The sequence below is a fragment of the Pristiophorus japonicus genome, chromosome 15, assembly GCF_044704955.1.
Source record: "Pristiophorus japonicus isolate sPriJap1 chromosome 15, sPriJap1.hap1, whole genome shotgun sequence".
NCBI classification, from domain to species: Eukaryota; Metazoa; Chordata; class Chondrichthyes; family Pristiophoridae; genus Pristiophorus; species Pristiophorus japonicus.
Window position 1 is genome coordinate 112654023 of NC_091991.1, and position 20325 is coordinate 112674347.

General features: G+C 47.9%; 1 protein-coding gene across 1 annotated transcript in view; it reads left to right on the top strand.

Moving 5' to 3' along the window:
• Positions 1–20325, top strand: part of LOC139280977 (mitochondrial Rho GTPase 2-like) — a 44373-nt gene that overhangs the window by 11673 nt on the left and 12375 nt on the right. The window contains exons 6-13 of the mRNA XM_070900816.1: positions 5799–5907; positions 8339–8459; positions 9135–9219; positions 9328–9473; positions 12630–12730; positions 13598–13728; positions 18720–18800; positions 19114–19236. Of these exons, the coding sequence (XP_070756917.1) occupies positions 5799–5907; positions 8339–8459; positions 9135–9219; positions 9328–9473; positions 12630–12730; positions 13598–13728; positions 18720–18800; positions 19114–19236 (897 nt within the window). The remainder of the gene's footprint in view (positions 1–5798; positions 5908–8338; positions 8460–9134; positions 9220–9327; positions 9474–12629; positions 12731–13597; positions 13729–18719; positions 18801–19113; positions 19237–20325) is intronic.

Genomic DNA, 20325 nt, shown 5'->3' on the forward strand with positions numbered 1-20325 from the left:
TTTATCTAAGGGTTAAGTCATGGCAGGAGAGCTCGGGCACGTGTTATGCTCCTCCTGTACTATGTGGGAAGTCAGAGACGCTACCAGTGTCCCTGACGACTACGTGTGCGGGAAGTGTATCTCCTGACAGACCACATTGCGGCACTGGAGCTGCGGGTGGATTCACTCTGGACCATCCACGATGCTGAGAATGACGTGAGTAGCACGTTTAGCGAGTTGGTCTCTCCGCAGGTTAAAGGTATACAGCCAGATAGTAAATGGGTGACCAACAGGAAGAGCAGTGCAAGGAAGGTAGTGCAGGGGTCCCCCGCGGCTATCCCCCTACAAAACAGATACACCGCTTTGGGTACTGTTGAGGGGGATGACTCATCAGGGGAGGGCAGCAGCAGCCAAGTTCATGGCACCGTGGGTGGCTCTGCTGCACAGGAGGGCAGGAAAAAGAGTAGGAGAGCTATAGTGATAGGGGATTCGATTGTAAGGGGAAGATAGGCATTTCTGCGGCCGCAACTGAGACTCCAGGATGGTATGTTGCCTCCCTGGCGCAAGGGTCAAAGCTGTCTCTGAGCGGGTGCAGAACATTCTGAAAAGGGAGGGTGAACAGCCAGTTGTCATGGTGCATATAGGTGCCAACGATCTAGGTAAAAAACGGGATGTGGTCCTACGAGACGAATTTAGGGAGTTAAGAGCTAAATTAAAAAGTAGGACCTCAAAAGTAGTAATCTCAGGATTGCTACCAATGCCACGTGCTAGTCAGAGTAGGAATCGCAGGATAGCTCAGATGAATATGTGCCTTGAGCAGTGGTGCAGAAGGGAGGGATTCAAATTCCTGGGACATTGGAACCAGTTCTGGGGGAGGTGGGATAAGTACAAACTGGATGGTCTGCACCTGGGCAGGACCGGAACCAATGTCCTAGGGGGAGTGTTTGCTAGTGCTGTTGGGGAGGAGTTAAACTAATATGGCAGGGGGATGAGAACCTATACAGGGAGACATAGGGAAATAAAATGGAGGCAGAAGCAAAAGATAGAAATGAGAATAGTAAAAGTGGAGGGCAGAGAAACCCAAGGCAAAAAACAAAAAGGACCACATTACAGCAAAATTCTAAAGGGGCAAAGTGTGTTTAAAAAGACAAGCCTGAAGGCTCTGTGCCTCAATGCGAGGAGTATTCGGAATAAGGTGGACGAATTAACTGTGCAGTTAACGGATATGATGTAATTGGCATCACGGAGACATGGCTCCTGGGTGACCAAGGTTGGGAACCCAACATCCAGGGGTATTCAACATTTAGGAAGGATAGGCAGAGAGGAAAAGGAGGCTGGGTGGCGTTGTTGGTTAAAGAGGCAATTAATGCAATAGTAAGGAGGGACATTAGCTTGGATGATGTGGAATCGGTATGGGTGGAGCTGCGGAATACCAAAGGGCAGAAAACGCTAGTGGGAGTTGTGTACAGGCCACCAAAAAGTAGTAGTGAGGTTGGGGAACAAGAAATCAAACAAGAAATAAGGGATGTGTGCAATAAAGGTACAGTAGTTATCATGGGCGACTTTAATCTACATATTGATTGGGCTAACCAAACTGGTAGCAATACGGTGGAGGAGCATTTCCTGGAGTGTATTAGGGATGGTTTTCTCGACCAATATGTCGAGGAACCAACTAGAGAGCTGGCCATCCTAGACTGGGTGATGTGCAATGAGAAGGGACTAATTAGCAATCTTGTTGTGCGAGGCCCCTTGGGGAAGAGTGACCATACTATGGTAGAATTCTTTATTAAGATGGGGAGTGACACAGTTAATTCGGAAACTAAGGTCCTGAACTCGACGATATTAGGCGTGAATTGGCTAGAATAGACTGGCAAAGATACTTAAAGGGTTGACGGTGGATAAGCAATGGCAAACATTTAAAGATCATATGGATGAACTTCAGCAATTGTACATCCCAGTCTGGAGTAAAAATAAAACAGGGAAGGTGGCTCAACCATGGCTAACAAGGGAAATTAAGGATAGTGTTAAAACCAAGGAAGAGGCATAAAAATTGGCCAGAAAAAGTAACAAACCTGAGGACTGGGAGAAATTTAGAATTCAACAGAGGTGGACTAAGGGTTTAATTAAGAGGGGGGAAATAAAGTACGAGAGGAAACTTGCAGGGAACATAAAAACTGACTGCAAAAGCTTCTATAGATATGTGAAGAGAAAAAGGTTAGTGAAGATAAATGTAGGTCCCTTGCAGTTGGATTCAGGTGAATTTATAATGGGGAACAAAGAAATGGCAGACTAATTGAACAAATACTTTGGTTCTGTCTTCACGAAGGAAGACACAAATAACCTTCCGAATGTACTAGGGGACAGTGGGTCTAGTGAGAAGGAGGAACTGAAGGATATCCTTATTAGGCGGGAAATTGTGTTAGGGAAATTGATGGGATTGAAGGCTGATAAATCCCTGGGGCCTGATAGTCTGCATCCCAGAGTACTTAAGAAAGTGGCCCTAGAAATAGTGGATGCATTGGTGATCATTTTCCAACAGTCTATCGACTGGATCAGTTCCTATGGACTGGAGGGTAGCTAATGTAACACCACTTTTTAAAAAAGGAGGGAGAGAGAAAGCGGATAATTATAGACCGGTTAGCTTGACATCAGTAGTGGGGTAAATTTTGGTATCAATCATTAAGGATGAAATAGCAGCGCATTTGGAAAGCAATGACCGGATCGGTTCAAGTCAGCATGGATTTATGAAAGAGAAATCATGCTTGATGAATCTTCTGGAATTTTTTGAGGATGTAACTAGCAGAGTGGACAAGGGAGAATCAGTGGATGTGGTGTATTTGGACTTTCAAAAGGTTTTTGACAAGGTCCCGCACAAGAGATTGCTGTGCAAAATCAAAGCACATGGTATTGGGGGTAATGTACTGATGTGGATAGAGAACTGGTTGGCCGACAGGAAGCAGAGAATCGGGATGAACGGGTCCTTTTCAGAATGGCAGGCAGTGACTAGTGGAGTGCTGCAGGGCTCTTTGCTGGGACTCCAGCTCTTTACAATATTAACGATTTGAATGAAGGAATTGAGTGTAATATCTCCAAGTTTGCAGATGATACTAAACTGGGTGGCGGTGTGAGCTGTGAGGGGGACGCTAAGAGGCTGCAGGGTGACTTGGACAGGTTAGGTGAGCGGGCAACTGCATGGCAGATGCAGTATAATGTGGATAAATGTGAGGTTATCCACTTTGGGGGCAAAAACATGAAGGCAGAATATTACCTGAATGGCGGAAGATTAGGAAAAAGAGAGCTGCAACGAGACCTGGGTGTCATGGTTCATCAGTCATTGAAGGTTGGCATGCAGGTACAGCAAGCAGTGAAGAAGGCAAATGGTATGTTGGCCTTGATAGCTAGGGGATTTGAGTATAGGAGCTGGGAGGTCTTACTGCAGTTGTACAGGGCCTTAGTGAGGCCTCACTTGGAATATTGCATTCAGTTTTGGTCTCCTAATCTGAGGAAGGACGTTCTTGCTATTGAGGGAGTACAGCGAAGGTTCACCAGACTAATTCCAGGGATGGCTGGGCCTTTATTCACTGGAGTTTAGAAGGATGAGAGGGGATCTCATAGAAACGTATAAGATTCTGACAGGACTGGACAGGTTAGATGCGAGAAGAATGTTCCCGATGTTGGGGAAATCCAGAACCAGGGGACATCATCTTAGGATAAGGGGTAGGCCATTTAGGACTGAGATGAGAAGAAACTTCTTCACTCAGAGAGTTGTTAACCTGTGGAATTCCCTGCCGCAGAGAGTTGTTTTTGCCAGTTCATTGGATATATTCAAGAGGGAGTTAGATATGGCCCTTACGGCTAAGGGGATCAAGGGGTATGGAGAGAAAGCAGGAAAGGGGCACTGAGGGAATAATTAGCCATGATCTTATTGAATGGTGGTGCAGGCTCAAAGGGCCGAATGGCCTACTCCTGCACCTATTTTCTATGTTTCACAACTCTGTAAAAGGCCTTCTCTCCAGATGTAGAGCTTTAGATTCTGTAATGTTTGCTCTCCGTTGCTCCAAAGCTGTTGGTGCAGCTTCCGAACAACCATAAGAACATAAGAAATAGGAGCAGGAGTAGGCCATTTGGCCTCTCGAGCCTGCTCCGCCATTCAATAAGATCATGGCTGATCTGATCATGGACTCTGCTCCACTTCCCTGCCTGCTCCCCATAACCTTTTACTCCCTTATCGCTCAAAAATCTGTCTATTTCTGCCTTAAATATATTCAATGACCCAGCCTCCACAGCTCTCTGGGGCAGAGAATTCCACAGATTTACAATCCTTTGAAAGAAGAAATTCCTCCCCATTTCAGTTTTAAATGGGTGGCCCCCTTATTCTAAGACTATGTCCCCAAGTTTTAGTTTCCCCTATCAGTGGAAATATCCTCTCTGCATCCACCTTGTTGAGCCCCCTTATTATCTTGTATGTTTCGATAAGATCACATCTCATTCTTCTGAACTCCAATGAGTTTAGGCCCAACCTACTCAACCTATCTTCATAAGTCAACCCCTCATCTCCGGAATAAACAAGTGAACCTTCTATGAACAGCCTCCAATGCAAGTATATTCTTTCTTAAATACGGAGACTAAAACTGTACGTAGTACTCCAGGTGTGTCCTCACCAATACCCTGTACAGTTGTAGCAGGACTTCTCTGTTTTTATACTCTACCCCCTTGCAATAAAGGCCAACATTCCATTTGCCTTCCTGATTACTTGCTGTACCTGCATACCAACTTTTTGTGTTTCATGCACAAGGATCCCCAGGTCCCTCTGTACTGCAGCACTGCAATTTTTCTCCATTTAAATGCTATCTCCTAGAGGAGTTGCTCTACAGCAACCAAGAGCTCTTATTTACAGCAACTCCTCCAGGAGATCCTTTTAAGATAATTGGCAAAAGACCCAGAGGGGAGATATGGGGCTTTTTGTTTTTTTACGCAGCGAGTTGTTGTGGTCTGGAACACACTGCCTGAAAGGGCGGTGGAAGCAGATTCAGTAATAACTTTCAAAAAAGAATTGGATAAATACTTGAAAAGGAAAAATTTGCAGAGCTATGGGGGAAAGAGCAGGGGGAGTAGGACTAAATGGGTAGTTCTCTAAAAGAGCTGGCACAGGCACGATGGGCTGAATTGCCACCTACTGTGCTGTAAAGGTTCTATGAGAGGGGATTTGCTCGTCTGCAGTCCCTCGAGTGAGTCCCTTTTTAACGTGGACCTAAGTTAAAGGGTTTGTTTGGTAAGGTACTTGTTTGGGTGGAAATGTACCCAGAAGCTGAATTAGTAACTGAAGCAATTGTAAGTGTGAGGTTGGAGATGGGTGATGTGGATTAAGTGGACCCCAGTGTATGTAATGTGGAAAGGTCTGATAACTGCAGATAGAGGTGCTGTGGTAGAGATTGGTCCAAAGAGTGAGGAGGAACTCCGTTAAATGCATTGGAGAATAGGCCACAGACTGTAGCAATCCCACCCGGCATGATGGAGACTGGAGTCGAGGGTTATGGGGAGTGGGCGGGGAAGTGGAGCTGAGTCTATGATCAGATCAGCCATGATCTTATTGAATGGCAGAGCAAGCTCGAGGGGCCAAATGGCCGACTCCTGCTCCTATTTCTTATGTTCTTATGGATCAGGAACTGTGCTGACACTAGGTGCTATAACAGAGACTTGGCCAGCAAATGCAAACAGACACCAAACTAAGGCGATCCACCATTAATGTGCAGATTTCGGGAGCGAATCCACAGCCACAGTTTTGACCTCACTGCGTACTCTCTGATTTCTTCATTCAGAAATACTGTTTCAGGAACCCCTTATCACCACAAGCTTTAGAAGATGTTAAAACTGTAGTCTGGAAAAACACATCCGATGGAATCCTGGACGACGGGCTGACTTTGAGTGGTAAGCGGTTTGTGACTGAAACATGGCACCGATTATAACCCCCTTTCTTGGTCAGATGTTCAATTTCTCCCAAGGGGCCAGGGGTTCCTTTAACATAGAATCATAGAATGGTTACAGCACAGAAGGAGGCCATTCGGCCTGTCGAGCCCGTGCCGGCGCTCCAAGAGCACCTCAGCCAGTCCTATTCCCACCGCCCTTTCCCCGTAGCCCTGCAAATTTTTTTCCTTCAGGTACTTTTCCCACTCACTTTCGAAAGCCGCGATTGAATCTGCCTCCAACGCCCTCTCAGGCCGTGCATTCCAGATCCTAACCACTCGCTGCGTAAAAAGGTTTTTCTTGATGTCTACTTTGGTTCTTCTGCCAATCAATCTGTGTCCTCTGGTTCTTGACCCTTCCCCCAATGGGAACAGTTTCTCTCTCTCCACTCTGTCCAGACCCCTCATGATTTTGAACACCTCGATCAAATCTCCTCTCAACCTTCTCTGCTCCAAGGAGAACAATCCCAGCTTCTCCAGTCTATCCACGTAACTGAAGTCCCTCTTCCCTAGAACCATGTGGTGCCCAGAATTGGACACAATACTCCAGTTGAGGCCGAGCCAGTGTTTTATAAAGGTTCATCATAACTTCCTTACTTTTGTACCCTATGCCTCTATTTATGAAGCTCAGGATCCCGATTGCTCTTTTAACCGCTATCTCAACCTGCCCTGCCACCTTCAACCATTTGTGCACATAGAAACATAGAAAAATAGCAGTAGTAAGCTATTTGGCCCTTCGAGTCTCCACCGCCATTCAATATGATCAAGGCTGATCCTCTATCTCAACACCATATTCCTGCTTTTTCCCCATACCCCTTGATGTTTTTTTTGTCTAGAAATCTATCTGTCTCCCTCTTAAATATATTCAGTGACTTGGACTCCACAGCCTTCTGTGGTAGAGAATTCCACAGGTTCACCATCCTCTGAGTGAAAACATTTCTCCTCATCTCGGTCCTAAATTTCCTACCCCGTATCCTGAGACTGTGACCCCTTGTTCTAGACTTCCCAGCCAGGGGGAAACATCCTCCCTGCATCCAATTTGTCCAACCCAGATCTCTCAGTTCATGCACCCCTTTAGGATTGTACCCTTTAGTTTATATTGCTTATCCTCGTTCTTCCCACCAAAATGTATCACTTCGCATTTTCTGCCTTAAATTTCATCTGCCACGTGTCCGCCCATTCCACCAGCCTGTCTATGTCTTCCTGAAGTCTATCACTATCCTCCTCAATATAAACTATACTTCCGAGTTTTGTGTCATCTGCGGATTTTGAAATTGTGCCCTGTACACCCACCTCCAAGTCATTAATATATATCGAGAAAAGCAGTGGTCCCAGTACCGACCCCTGGGGAACACCACTGTATACCTTCCTCCAGTCCGAAAAACAACCGTTCACCACTACTCTCTGTTTCCTGTCACTGAGCCAATTCTGTATCCATGCTGCTACTGTCCCTTATTATTCCCAACTCCGTGAGGTTCACAATGTTCAGTTTACTGAGTGAAGGCTCGTGGAGTGGACTCGAACCAGTTAAAGGGGACTTCATTTTGATCTTCTGATTGAAGTATGTGTGATCCCGATCCGACATATAACTTTTAAAAGGGAATTGGATAAATACTTGAAGGGAAGAAAATTGTAGGGCCGTGGCGAAAGAGCGGGGGTGTGGGACTAATTGGATTGCTCTTTCAAAGAACGAAAGAGAGCATGAAGGGTGTAATAATGGGAATAATACTTAGTAATTGGACATTTCTTGAAGACAGCAGTGTGGACGGGCCCCAGAATAGCCATTATCTCAAAGGAGCACTGCTGCATCGACTCTAAACTCTCTGTGCAAGGTGACTGAGGAGATTTCTGCCTGCTTGCCCCTTCTGTGACTAGGAGCAGTTCTCCGCATTCTCTTTCCCCCCCCCCCCGCTGCCCCAGCTCGTTGAAAATGTTGCATATGTAATAACTAAAAAGGCTTAGTACCGTGAACTCAATCAGGTGCTACCTGGCTCTACTTTATTAGCTCTGTGAGGATTAAACATGGAGGCTTTCTTTTATATACAAGGGCTGTATGTGTGTGTCTGTGGCCCAATGACCTCCGACGGTCGCTCCTCCTGGTGGCAGGTAAACCCAGGCATACATACCTTACAGAAAACAGCACAGTTGTGATTGTGGGGACAACCATTCAGGATCTTTGTTTGAACTGATTGAGGGATCCACCATCGTGCTGTGCCCCGATGAATCTGTGCCTGAACTGCGGTGTATCGAGCGGAGTGCGAGGCTGTGACATTATACTCCCGGTAAATGAGATCGTGATGGTTTCTGATTAACTCAGTAATGGGCTGTTGGTTTGGACACACTGGCTGAACCTTGTGTCGCGTCTCATTCCCCACCGCCCCCCCCCCCCCCCTCAGGTTTCCTGTTCCTGAACATGTTGTTTATCCAGCGAGGAAGACACGAGACTACCTGGACAGTGCTCCGGAAGTTCGGCTACGACGATGGCTTGGACCTGACTGATGACTACCTCCACCCGCAGTGAGTATGGGCACCAGCTGAGGGCAGTGAGGGTTCCGGTCACATTCCTGGAAGCCTCGGGCTTTGAGTCCAGGGTGGAGCACGGGGGCAGATGTTGGTGTTTGGGGCAGATGTTGGTGTTTCAGGTGGTGGTTTGGGGCAGATGTTGACACAGGCAGGTGTTGGTGGCAACTGTTGCGGGTGGGGGCAGCAGGCGGGTTGACAATTGGAGGAATTAATGTTGCAAACTGAGAAGCTTAACTCAATATCGGATCCCCACATGAGGCTGTTGATAATGCCTACGAAGAAAAGCAAAGCACTTGGGTTGGAGGGACGGTTTAGCTCTTCGTGGCTGCTGTTTCTATGTTCCTTCAATCTGAACCCAAAGTGGAAGAGCTATTGATTCAAAAACTGGCTTTAAGCTGGCCTGATGGCCGAGTGGGTAAACTGAGCCGAATTAAGAACTCTTATCAAATTCATATCCTGATCAAGTAGTCCTCAGGCCCAACGATACAACTGAATGTTCCCATGCAAACAGAGGATGCCTCCGCCCCTCTCCCACCCTCTCGATTTATACCGTGGAACAAGTTGACCTTTAACCCAAGAGTGGCGGTCATTGCGTTAGTAACGGTCTAAATGACGTGTGTGGACTTTTACAGGAGTCTGTAAATCACCCAGCTGAATATTTCTTTGCAGGCTAAGAGTTCCCTCTGACTGTACCACTGAGTTGAATCACTGCACCTACCTGTTCCTCCAGCACATCTTTGAGAAATTCGATGCGGTAAGTGGCTTTCCCCGAGACCTGCAGCATGCCTGGCGGGCGGGGTGAGGGGGGGTGGAGTTACGTGCGGCATACCTCCTGTCTCACCTGCGATTTCCCTGCGCACAGGATAACGATGGCGTCCTCTCTCCGATTGAACTGAAGAATTTATTCAGTGTGTTTCCCTACTTCCCCTGGGGCCCAGAGGTCTTTAACACGGTGTGCACAGACGAAAGGGGCTGGATCACTCTTCACGGCTACCTGTGTCACTGGACGTAAGTGCCCATCTCTAACTGTGCAATTTGCCAGCACACTTCACATTTACTGAGGTCGTTCTCGGAGCTCGACCCCCTCGAGGTATCATCTGTGTAATTGACTGCCTCAGGAGGTTAAAAAGAAAGACTTGCATTTATATAGCGACTTTGACAACCACCAGACGGCTCAAAGTGCTTTACAGCCAATGAAGTAGTTTTGAAGTGTAGTCACTATTGTAATGTGGGAAACACAGCAGCCAATTTGCACACAGCAAGCTCCCACAAATAGCAACATGATCATGACAAGATAATCTGTTTTTTTTTGTTATGTTGATTGAGGGATGAATATTGTCCAGGACACCGGGGAAAATTCCCCTGCTATTCTTCGAAATAGTGCCAAAGGGCAAATGGGGCCTTGGTTTAATGTCTCATCCGAAAGACGACACCTCTGACAGTGCAGCTCTCCCTCAGCACGGCACTGGAGTGTCAGCCTGGATTATGTGCTCAAGTTTTACTGGTTGGGAAGAAAATTTCACACCTTCTAATTTTTCTTTTACTTGTCTCACGTGGTATATGAACCCTTTCGCTCGGTCCGATTTATTTGTGTCAGCTGCGGCTCAGTGGTGAGCACACTCGCCTGAGTCAGAAGGTTGTGGGTTCAAGCCGCACTCCATGGACTTCAGCTCATAAATCCAGGCTGACTCTCCAGTGCAGTACTGAGGGAGTGCCACTCTGTCGGAGGGGCAAGCTCTGAGGGAGCCTGCACTGGCGCAGGGGCAGTACTGAGGGAGCCTGCATTGTCAGAGGGGCAGTGCTGAGGGAGCGCCGCACTGTCGGAGGGGCAGTACTGAGGGAGCGCCGCACTGTCGGAGGGGCAGTACTGAGGGATGAGACGTGAAACCGAGGCCCCATCTGCTCTCTCAGATGGATTTAAAAGATTCCACGGCATTATTTCAAAGAAGAGCAGGGGAGTTATCCCCGGTGTCCTGGAGCCAATATTTATCCCTCAATCAACATAAGAACATAAGAATTAGGAACAGGAGTAGGCCATCTAGCCCCTCGAGCCTGCTCCGCCATTCAACACGATCATGGCTGATCTGGCCGTGGACTCAGCTCCACTTACCCGCCCGCTCCCCATAACCCTTAATTCCCTTATTGGTTAAAAATGTATCTATCTGTGACTTGAATACATTCAATGAGCTAGCCTCAGCTGCTTCCTTGGGCAGAGAATTCCACAGATTCACAACCCTCTGGGAGAAGAAATTCCTTCTCAACTCGGTTTTAAATTGGCTCCCCCGTATTTTGAGGCTGTGCCCCCTAGTTCTAGTCTCCCCGACCGGTGGAAACAACCTCTCTGCCTCTATCTTGTCTATCCCTTTCATTATTTTAAATGTTTCTATAAGGTCACACCTCATCCTTCTGAACTCCAACGAGTAAAGACCCAGTCTACTCAATCTATCATCATAAGGTAACCCCCTCATTTCTGGAATCAGCCTAGTGAATCGTCTCTGTTCCCCTTCCAAGGCTAGTATATCCTTCCTTAAGTAAGGTGACCAAAACTGCACGCAGTACTCCAGGTGCGGCCTCACCAATACCCTGTACAGTTGCAGAAGGACCTCCCTGCTTTTGTACTCCATCCCTCGCGCAATGAAGACCAACATTGCATTCGCCTTCCTGATTACCTGCTGCACCTGCAAACTAACTTTTTGGGAAGGACCCCCAGGTCCCTCTGCACCGCAGCATGTTGTAATTTCTCCCCATTCAAATAATATTCTCTTTTACTGTTTTTTTTTCCCAAGGTGGATGACCTCGCACTTTCCGACATTGTATTCCATCTGCCAAACCTTCGCCCATTCGCTTAACCTATCTAAATCTCTTTGCAGCCTCTCTGTGTCCTCTACACAACCTGCTTTCCCACTAATCTTTGTGTCATCTGCAAATTTTGTTACACTACACTCTGTCCCCTCTTCCAGGTCATCTATGTATATTGTAATCAGTTGTGGTCCCAGTTGTGGTCAGTGTAACAGAAAAACAGTTTATCTGGTCATTATCACATTGAGGTTTGTGGGAGCTTGCTGTGCGCAAATTGGCTGCCGTGTTTCCCACATTACAACAGGGACTACACTACAAAAGTACTTAGTCGGCGGTGAGGATATGAAAGGTGCTGCATAGCTGTTATAAAAATTCAGCGCCGAGGTGTGCATTTCTCGGGAGAAAGGGATTTGAGGGATGTGTCGGGCCTGTGGCTATGAGGGTTTGTGATTTATGAAAGAGCGACAGGATTGTTGGGGGCCCCCTTCCCACGCCATCGTTCTCCCCCCCCACCACCCCACCCCATCCCATACCGCTCTTTCCTCCCTCCCTGCCGTTTAATACGCAGCCTGGCGAGACACTGGATGGGGTGTCGAATCACATTGTAGACTTATTGCATGGCACGGCAGTCAAGGGCTCCACCATTGTGTGGATTGGCTCAGTGGAAACACCCAGTCCAAGATTGGAAAGGACGGGGCGGTGGGGGCGGGGGAACGCGAGAAATAAAATTAAAAGCTTCAAAAAATGGAAGCGGAAAGTGTGTAAAAGGGAATTAAGTTTAAGGTGGGAAGGAAGGGAAATCGGGAAGGAGAGGGGAATTGAAGGACAGGTGGTGAGCAAGAGGTCGGGTGTTTCAGGGACTGTCCTGTGTTGGAAGGTGGGCTCAGTGAATGTGCGTGGAGTCAGATACATCCTTCATGTTGCATGTGATCCCTTGTCTCTCATAGAAGGAGGAGGCCGTTTGGCCCATCGTGCCTGTGCCGGCTCATTGAAAGGGCGATGCAATTAGTCCCACTCCCCCTGCTCTTCCCCCACAGCCTGCAATGTTTTTTGTTTCACGTATATATCTGATTCCCTGATGAAAGTTACTGTTAAATCTGCATGAACCACCCTGTCTGGCAGCACATTCCAATCTTCATAACTCACTGCATAAAACTGCCTCTCCCTCGCTCTGCAAGGCCGGTGCAGAACCTTGCGGAAAAAGACTTTAATTTTGAATGTTGCTTTTGGAGGTACAGTAAACCTAAATTGTCTCCCTCCGATCCCAGAGCCATTGGAATTGAAATAGCTGCTGTTTGCTGCCTGGCCTGCACACTGCACTGACCTGAGCAGCCGCTTACCCCCCCTCTGGTTTCTCCACGGTAGGTTCACAGCCTACTTAGATGTCCATCGCTGTATGGAGTATCTGGGATACCTGGGATACACCACCATCATGGATCAAGAGTCCCAGACTGCAGGCATCACAGGTAGGGAACGACGCTAACACCTGTCTGAGCAGGACACTGCCTGTAGCCTGCCTCACCACAGGCTGAGGTGGTGGGAATAATGTGGGGCTCTCGCATTCCTGATTCCGGGAGCGGGAGGGGTGGAACGGAACTCAAATGGATTGGACAGATCCCTCTCCGCACCCTGGGCTGGGGAGGGGAAAGATCAGCCAGCTCTCTGTTACCATGTGTGACTGTCCCTCGAGTTTAGAAGTGATCTGATTAAGGTGTTGATTGGGTAGATAGGAACTATTTCCTCTGGTAGGGGGAGTCCAGAACAAGGGGACATAACCTTCAAATTAGAGACAGGCCATTCAGGGGTGATGTCAGGAAGCACTTCTTCACACACAAGGTAGTGGAAATGTGGAACTCTCTCCCCCAAACAGCTGAGGATACTGTGGTTGAGTGGGGGGGGGGGGAAACAGTCAATTGAAAATGTCAAAAACGGAGATTTATTTTTGTTGGGTAAGGGTATTAAAGGATACGGAACCAAGGCGGGTAAATGGAGTTAACAGACAGATTAGCCATGATCTAATTGGAACAAGCTCGAGGGGCTGAATGGCCTGTGTGAGGACATGGCTTCGATTCACCCTGCAGTCGAATAGCCCACTGGCACCCATTGGGGCCGTATGAGAAACGACCCCTCGGGAGGACCTGCGGAACCAACCCTCAGCGCGAGGCGGCCTCTACAGGGGCGGAGTAAATGGAATCCAGCCACTCCCCTGCTCCCATATAACGCTCATGGCTGATTCCCGGGATTAGTGTTGCTGGAGCAGCTGCGGTTATTTCGGTAGCCGTCCTCGAGCTGAAAGGCTAACGTTTTTTTATTTTAAAATTATACCATTTCAGTCACTCGGGGCAAGAAGCTGGATCTGGAGAAGGGTCAGACTCAGAGGAACGTGTTCCTGTGTAAGGTGATTGGACCGAAGGGCACTGGGAAAACAGCGTTCCTGCAGGCCTTCCTGGGACGCAGCTTGGAGGTAGGTTTGATCCCCCTGCGATTCGACAGCGAAGTGAGGGGTGGATCTCGCCCCTCTCCCTCATTCCCGCCGCGTGGTTTGGCACTAACCAGTGCACGTGAGGTCGATTCAAGCGAGGAAAACATTGAAGCATAGAAAATAGGTGCAGGAGTAGACCATTCGGCCCTTCGAGCTTGCACCACCATTAAATATGATCATGGCTGATCATTCACCTCTGTACCCCTTTCCTGCTTTCTCTCCATGCCCCTTGATCCCTTTAGCCGTAAGGGCCATATCTAACTCCCTCTTGAATATATCCAATGAACTGGCATCAACGACTCTCTGGTAGGGAATTCCACAGGTCAACAACTCTCTGAGTGAAGAAGTTCCTCCTCATCTCAGTCCTAAATAGCCGACCCCTTATTTAAAGACGGTGTCCCCTGGTTCTGGACTTCCCCAACATCGGGAACATTCTTCCCGCATCTAACCTGTGCCGTCCCGTCAGAATCTTACACGTTTCTATGAGATCCCCTCTCATCCTTCTAAACTCCAGTGTCTTAAGGCCCAGTTGATCCAGTCTCTCCTCATATGTCAGTCCAGCCATCCCTGGAATCAGTCTGGTGAACCTTCGCTGCACTCCCTCAATAGCAAGAACATCCTTCCTCAGATTAGGAGATCAAAACTGAGCACAATATTCCAGGTGAGGCCTCGCCAAGGCCCTGTACAACTGCAGTAAGACATCCCTGCTCCTATACTCAAAACCCCTAGCTATGAAGGCCAACATGCAATTTGCCTTCTTCACTGCCTACTGTACCTGCATGCCAACTTTCAATGACTGATGAACCATGACACCCAAGTCTCGTTGCACCTCTCCTTTGCCTAATCTGCCACCATTCAGATAATACTCTGCCCTCGTATTTCTGCCACCAAAGTGGATAACCTCACATTTATCCACATTATACTGCATCTGCCATGCATTTGCCCACTCACCCAACCTGTCCAAATCACCCTGCAGCCTCTTAGCATCCTCCTCACAGCTCACACCACCACCCAGTTTAGTGTCATCTGCAAACTTGGAGATATTACACTCAATTCCTTCATCCAAATCATTAATGTATAATGTAAAGAGCTGGGGTCCCAGCACTGAGCCCTGTGGCACTCCACTAGTCACTGCCTCCCATTCCGAAAAGGACCCGTTTATCCCGACTCTCTGCTTCCTGTCTGCCAACCAATTCTCTATCCACGCCAGTACATTACCCCCAATACCATGTGCTTTGACTTTGCACACCAATCTCTTGTGTGGGACCTTGTCAAATGCCTTTTGAAAGTCCAAATACACCACATCCACTGGTTCTCCCTTGTCCACTCTACGAGTTACATCCTCAAAAAATTCCAGAAGATTTGTCAAGCATGATTTCCCTTTCACAAATCCATGCTGACTTGGACCGATCTTGTCACTGCTCTCCAAATGCGCTGCTATTTCATCCTTAATGATTGACTCCAACATTTTCCCCACTACTGATGTCAGACTAACCGGTCTATAATTACCGCTTTCTCTCTCCTTTTTTAAAAAGTGGTGTTACATTAGCTGCCCTCCAGTCCATAGGAACTGATCCAGAGTCGATAGACTGCTGGAAAATGATCACCAATGCATCCACTATTTCTAGGGCTACTTCCTTAAGTACTCTGGGATGCAGACAATCAGGCTCCGGGGATTTATCGGCTTTCAATCCCATCAATTTCCCCAACACAATTTCCCGCCTAATAAGGATATCCTTCAGTTCCTCCTTCTCACTCGACCCTCGGTCCCCTAGTATTTCCAGAAGGTTATTTGTGTCTTCCTTTGTGAAGACAGAACCAAAGTATTTTTTCAACTGGTCTGCCATTTCTTTGTTCCCCATTATAAATTCACCTGAATCCGACTGCAAGGGACCTACGTTCATCTTCACTAATCTTTTTCTCTTCACATATCTATAGAAGCTTTTGCAGTCAGTTTTTATGTTCCTGGCAAGCTTCTTCTCGTACTCTATTTTCCCCCTCTTAATTAAACTCTTTGTCCTCCTCTGCTGAATTCTAAATTTCTCCCAGTCCTCAGGTTTGCTGCTTTTTTTGGCCAATTTATATGCCTCTTCCTTGGATTTAACACTATCCTTAATTTCCCTTGTTATCCACAGTTGAGCCGTCTTCCCTGTTTTATTTTTATTCCAGACAGGGATGTACAACTGTTGAAGTTCATCCATGTGATCTATAAATGTATGCCATTGCCTATCCACCGTCGACCCTTTAAGTATCATTTGCCAGTCTATTCTAGCCAATTCGCACCTCATGCTGTCGAAGTTAGCTTTCCTTAAGTTTAGGACCATAGTTTCTGAATTAACTGTGTCACTCTCCATCTTAATAAAGAATTCTACCATATTATGGTCACTCTTCCCCAAGGGGCCTCGCACAACAAGATTGCTAATTAGTCCTTTCTCATTACACATCACCCAGTCTAGGATGGCCAGCTCTCTAGTTGGTTCCTCGACATATTGGTCAAGAAAACCATCTCTAATACACGCCAGGAAATCCTCCCCCGCATTGCTGCCAGTTTGGTTAGCCCAATCTATATGTAAATTCAAGTCGCCCATGATAACTGCTGTACCTATATTGCACACATCCATAATTTCTTGTTTGATGCTGTCGGCAACCTCTCTACTACTATTTGGTGGCCCCCCACCCACGTTTTCTGCCCTTTGGTATTCCGCAGCTCCACCCATATCGATTCCACATCATCCAAGCCAATGTCTTTCCTTACTATTGCATTAATTTCCTCTTTAACCAGCAACGCCACCCAGGCCTCCTTTTCCTCTCTGTCCATCCTTCCTAAATGCTGAATACCCCTGGATGTTGAGTTCCCAGCCTTGGTCACCCTGGAGCCATGTCTCCGTGATGCCAATCACATCATACCCATTAACTGCTACCTGTGCAGTTAATTCGTCCACCTTATTCCGAATACTCCTCGCATTGAGGCACAGAGCCTTCAGGCTTGTCTTTTTAACACACTTTGACACTTTAGAATTCTGCTGTGAAGTGGCCTTTTTGTTTTTTGCCTTGTGTTTCTCTGCCCTCCACTTTTACTCTTCTCCTTTCTATTTTTTGCTTCTGGCTCCATTTTATTCCCCTCTGTCTCCCTGCATAGGTTCCCATCCCCCTGCCATATTAGTTTAACTCCTCCCAAACAGCACTAGCAAACACACCCCCTAGGACATTGGTTCCGGCCCTGCCTAGGTGCAGACCGTCCGGTTTGTATTGGTCCCACCTCCCCCAGAACCGGTTCCAATGTCCCAGGAATTTGAATCCCTCCCTTCTGCACCACTGTTCAAGCCACGTATTCATCTGTGCTATCCTGCGATTCCTACTCTGACTAGCATGTGGCACTGGTAGCAATCCTGAGATTACTACTTATGAGGTCCTACTTTTTAATTTAGCTCCTAGCTCCTTAAATTCAGATCGTAGAACTTCCATCGCGTTTTTTACCTATATCGTTGGTACCTATGTGTACCACGACAACTGGCTGTTCACCCTCCTTTTTCAGAATGTCCTGCACCTGCTCCGAGACATCCTTGACCCTTGCGCCAGGGAGGCAACATGCCATCCTGGAGTCTCGGTTGCGGCCGCAGAAACGCCTATCCATTCCCCTTACAATCAAATTCCCTGTCACTATTGCTCTCCCACTCTTCTTCCTGCCCTCCTGTGCAGCAGAGCCAGCCATGGTCCCATGAACCTGGCTGCTGCTGCTCTCCCCTGATGAGTCATCCTCCTCAACAGTACTCAAAGCGGTGTATCTGTTTTGCAGGGTGGTGACCGCAGGGGTCTCCTGCACTACCTTTCTTGCACTGCTCTTCCTGTTGGTCTTCCATTCCCTATCTAGCTGTGTACCCTTTACCTGCGGTAAGACCAACTCACTAAACGTGCTATTCACATCATTCTCAGCATCGTGGATGCTCCAGAGTGAATCCACCCGCAGCTCCAGTTCCGCAACGCGGTTCGTCAGGAGTTGAAGGCGGATACACTTCCCGGACACGTAGTCGTCAGGGACACCGGAGGCGTCCCTGATTTCCCACATGGTACAGGAGGAGCATATCATGTGACCGAGCTCTCCTGCCATGACTTAACCCCTAGATTAACTTAATTAGGCAACAACAAGGCTAAAGGTTACTTACTGAAATAGAAAAGAAAAAGAAAAGCTACTTACCAATCACCAGCCAATCACTTACCCCCTTGGCTGTGACGTCACCTTTCAATTTCTTTCTACTTTTTTGCCTTCTCTCCCCGCTGCAGCTGCACCGGCTGGGCCTCTCCAACACACTCCCCGAACTGCCGCCATGTTGGGCCTTTTATAGGCCTGCCTCAGCGATCTCCCGCCTCTCCAACGCACTCTGCCCGGAGTCTGCCTTGCTCTCTCTGCCTGCCCACATCTGAATTTAAAATTCTCATCTTTGTTTTCAAATCCCTCCATGGTCTCGCCCCTCCCTATCTCGAATCTCCTCCAGCCATACAACCCTCTCAGATCTCTGCACTCCTCTAATTCTGGCCTCATGAGCATCCCCGATTTTCATCGCTCCACCATTGGTGGCCGTGCCTTCACCTGCCGAGGCCCCGAGCTCTGGAATTCCCTCCCTAAACCCCTCCGCGCCTCTCTCCTCCTTTAAGGCTTTGTGATTGTGTCTGATAGGTTCCTGTGAAGCGCCTTGGGACGTTTTACAACATTAAAGGCGCTATTTAAATGAAGTTACGATGTTCCTTCATTAGCACTGCGTCAGAATCCTGGAATTCCCTACCCAACACCATTACCACACGGACTGCGGTGCTTCAAGGCAGCCAGGGTGGGAAATACGTGCGGCTTTACCAGTGTTGCCTCCATTGCGAGAGCGCGCACATTGCACGCTGCAGTGCCAACCAAACCGGAAGTTCAGACTGCAATAATCTCGGAGTTCCGATGCTGCTTTACAAGCGTTGTCGTTTTGTTTCAGACGCAGAGTGAGATGGGCGGCGATGTCTCTGACTTCACAATCAACACGGTGCAAATCAACAGCCAGGACAAGTATTTAATAGTGAGCTGGGACCTTAGAATAACAGGCGATGGAGGATTGGTGTCAGAGTGCAATAAATTCCTTCCAGCACAATTACTGTCATTAACATCATCACCTGAGCACTTTAAATACATGTTAATATGTTATTACAGTGCACTGCTTTCACAATCTGTGTGCGCGCGCGCGTCCGGCCCTGTGTGTGTGCGCGCGCGTACTGCCGTGTGTCTATGTATGCCTCTGTTCCAGCCCTATCTCTCTCCGTTTCTGACCATCTGTATGTCCTGTCTATGTCCAGCAGTATATATATGTTCACACGTGCCTCTCTCTGCCCTAGCTGCATGAGGTGGATGTTGACACGGAGTTCCTGAAAGCCTCCAATGCAGCCTGTGACGTTGCCTGTCTGATGTACGATATCACCGATGCCAAATCCTTCAACTACTGTGCCAGTATTTACAAGGTAAGCTCAGAGCTACTGTCTGACAGATAACAGAGCACGTTCTGGAACAGGCTTGAGGCAGAGTTGCACGCCTCTGTCATACCCTGTGCATTCCAGGGAGATTGCAGACCCAGGAATAAGCATTTATTACAGCGTTTTCTTATCACTCTCCGGGTGTCCCAGTGCGTTAAACCAACCGGTGGGTATAAAAGAGCCCATGACACTATATTGAAAAAGAGGAGGGGAGTTTTCCCTGGTGTTCTGGCCAATATTTATCCCTCAACCAACACCTAAATACAGATGGTCTGGTCATTATCACATTCTAGTTTGTGGGAGCTTGCTGTGCACAAATTGACTGCTGTGGTTCCGACATTATACATTATACACTTCAAAAAAACAGTGCTTCATTCAATGTCAAGTACATTGAGACGTCCTAATGTTGTGAAAGGCGCTATATAAATGCAAGTTTTACATCGGCTTACTGTCACATGCCCGCTGCTTGTACTGGCCATGCGTTGGCACCAGTCCGTGCCTGGCCATGCGTTGGCACCAGTCCGTGCCTGGCCATGCGAGAAAAATAGACCTGTCACCCCCAGATGCCCATATATGGGAATGGTTGTCATTAGCGGTAGGACAGAACCTTCCACTTCAGCGGGGGATTGGGGGGGATGAAATAGCGGGCGACAGCTGATCATACGCCCGTTGTACACCCTGTCCGAATTTCCTTTCCCTTAACCTCCAACAGAAAGGAAAGTTGAGCGGGATGTACAACGGGCGCCCATTCTACACCGCCAGGTGAAGTGAGAAGTTATAATGGCAACTTCAACAAAATTTTATTTATTAATTCCGGGATGTGGACATCGCTGGCTAGGCCAGTATTTATTGCCCATCCCTAGTTGCCCCTTGAAAAGATGGTGGTGAGCCGCCGCGTTGAACCGCTGCAGTCCGTGTGGTGAAGGTACTCCCACAGTGCTGTTAGGGAGGGAGGTCCAGGATTTTAACCCAGTGACGATGAAGGCACGGTTGATATATTTCCAAGTCAGGACGGTTTGTGACTCGGAGAGGAACGTGGAGGTGGTGGTGTTCCCATGCGTCTGCTGCCCTTGTCCT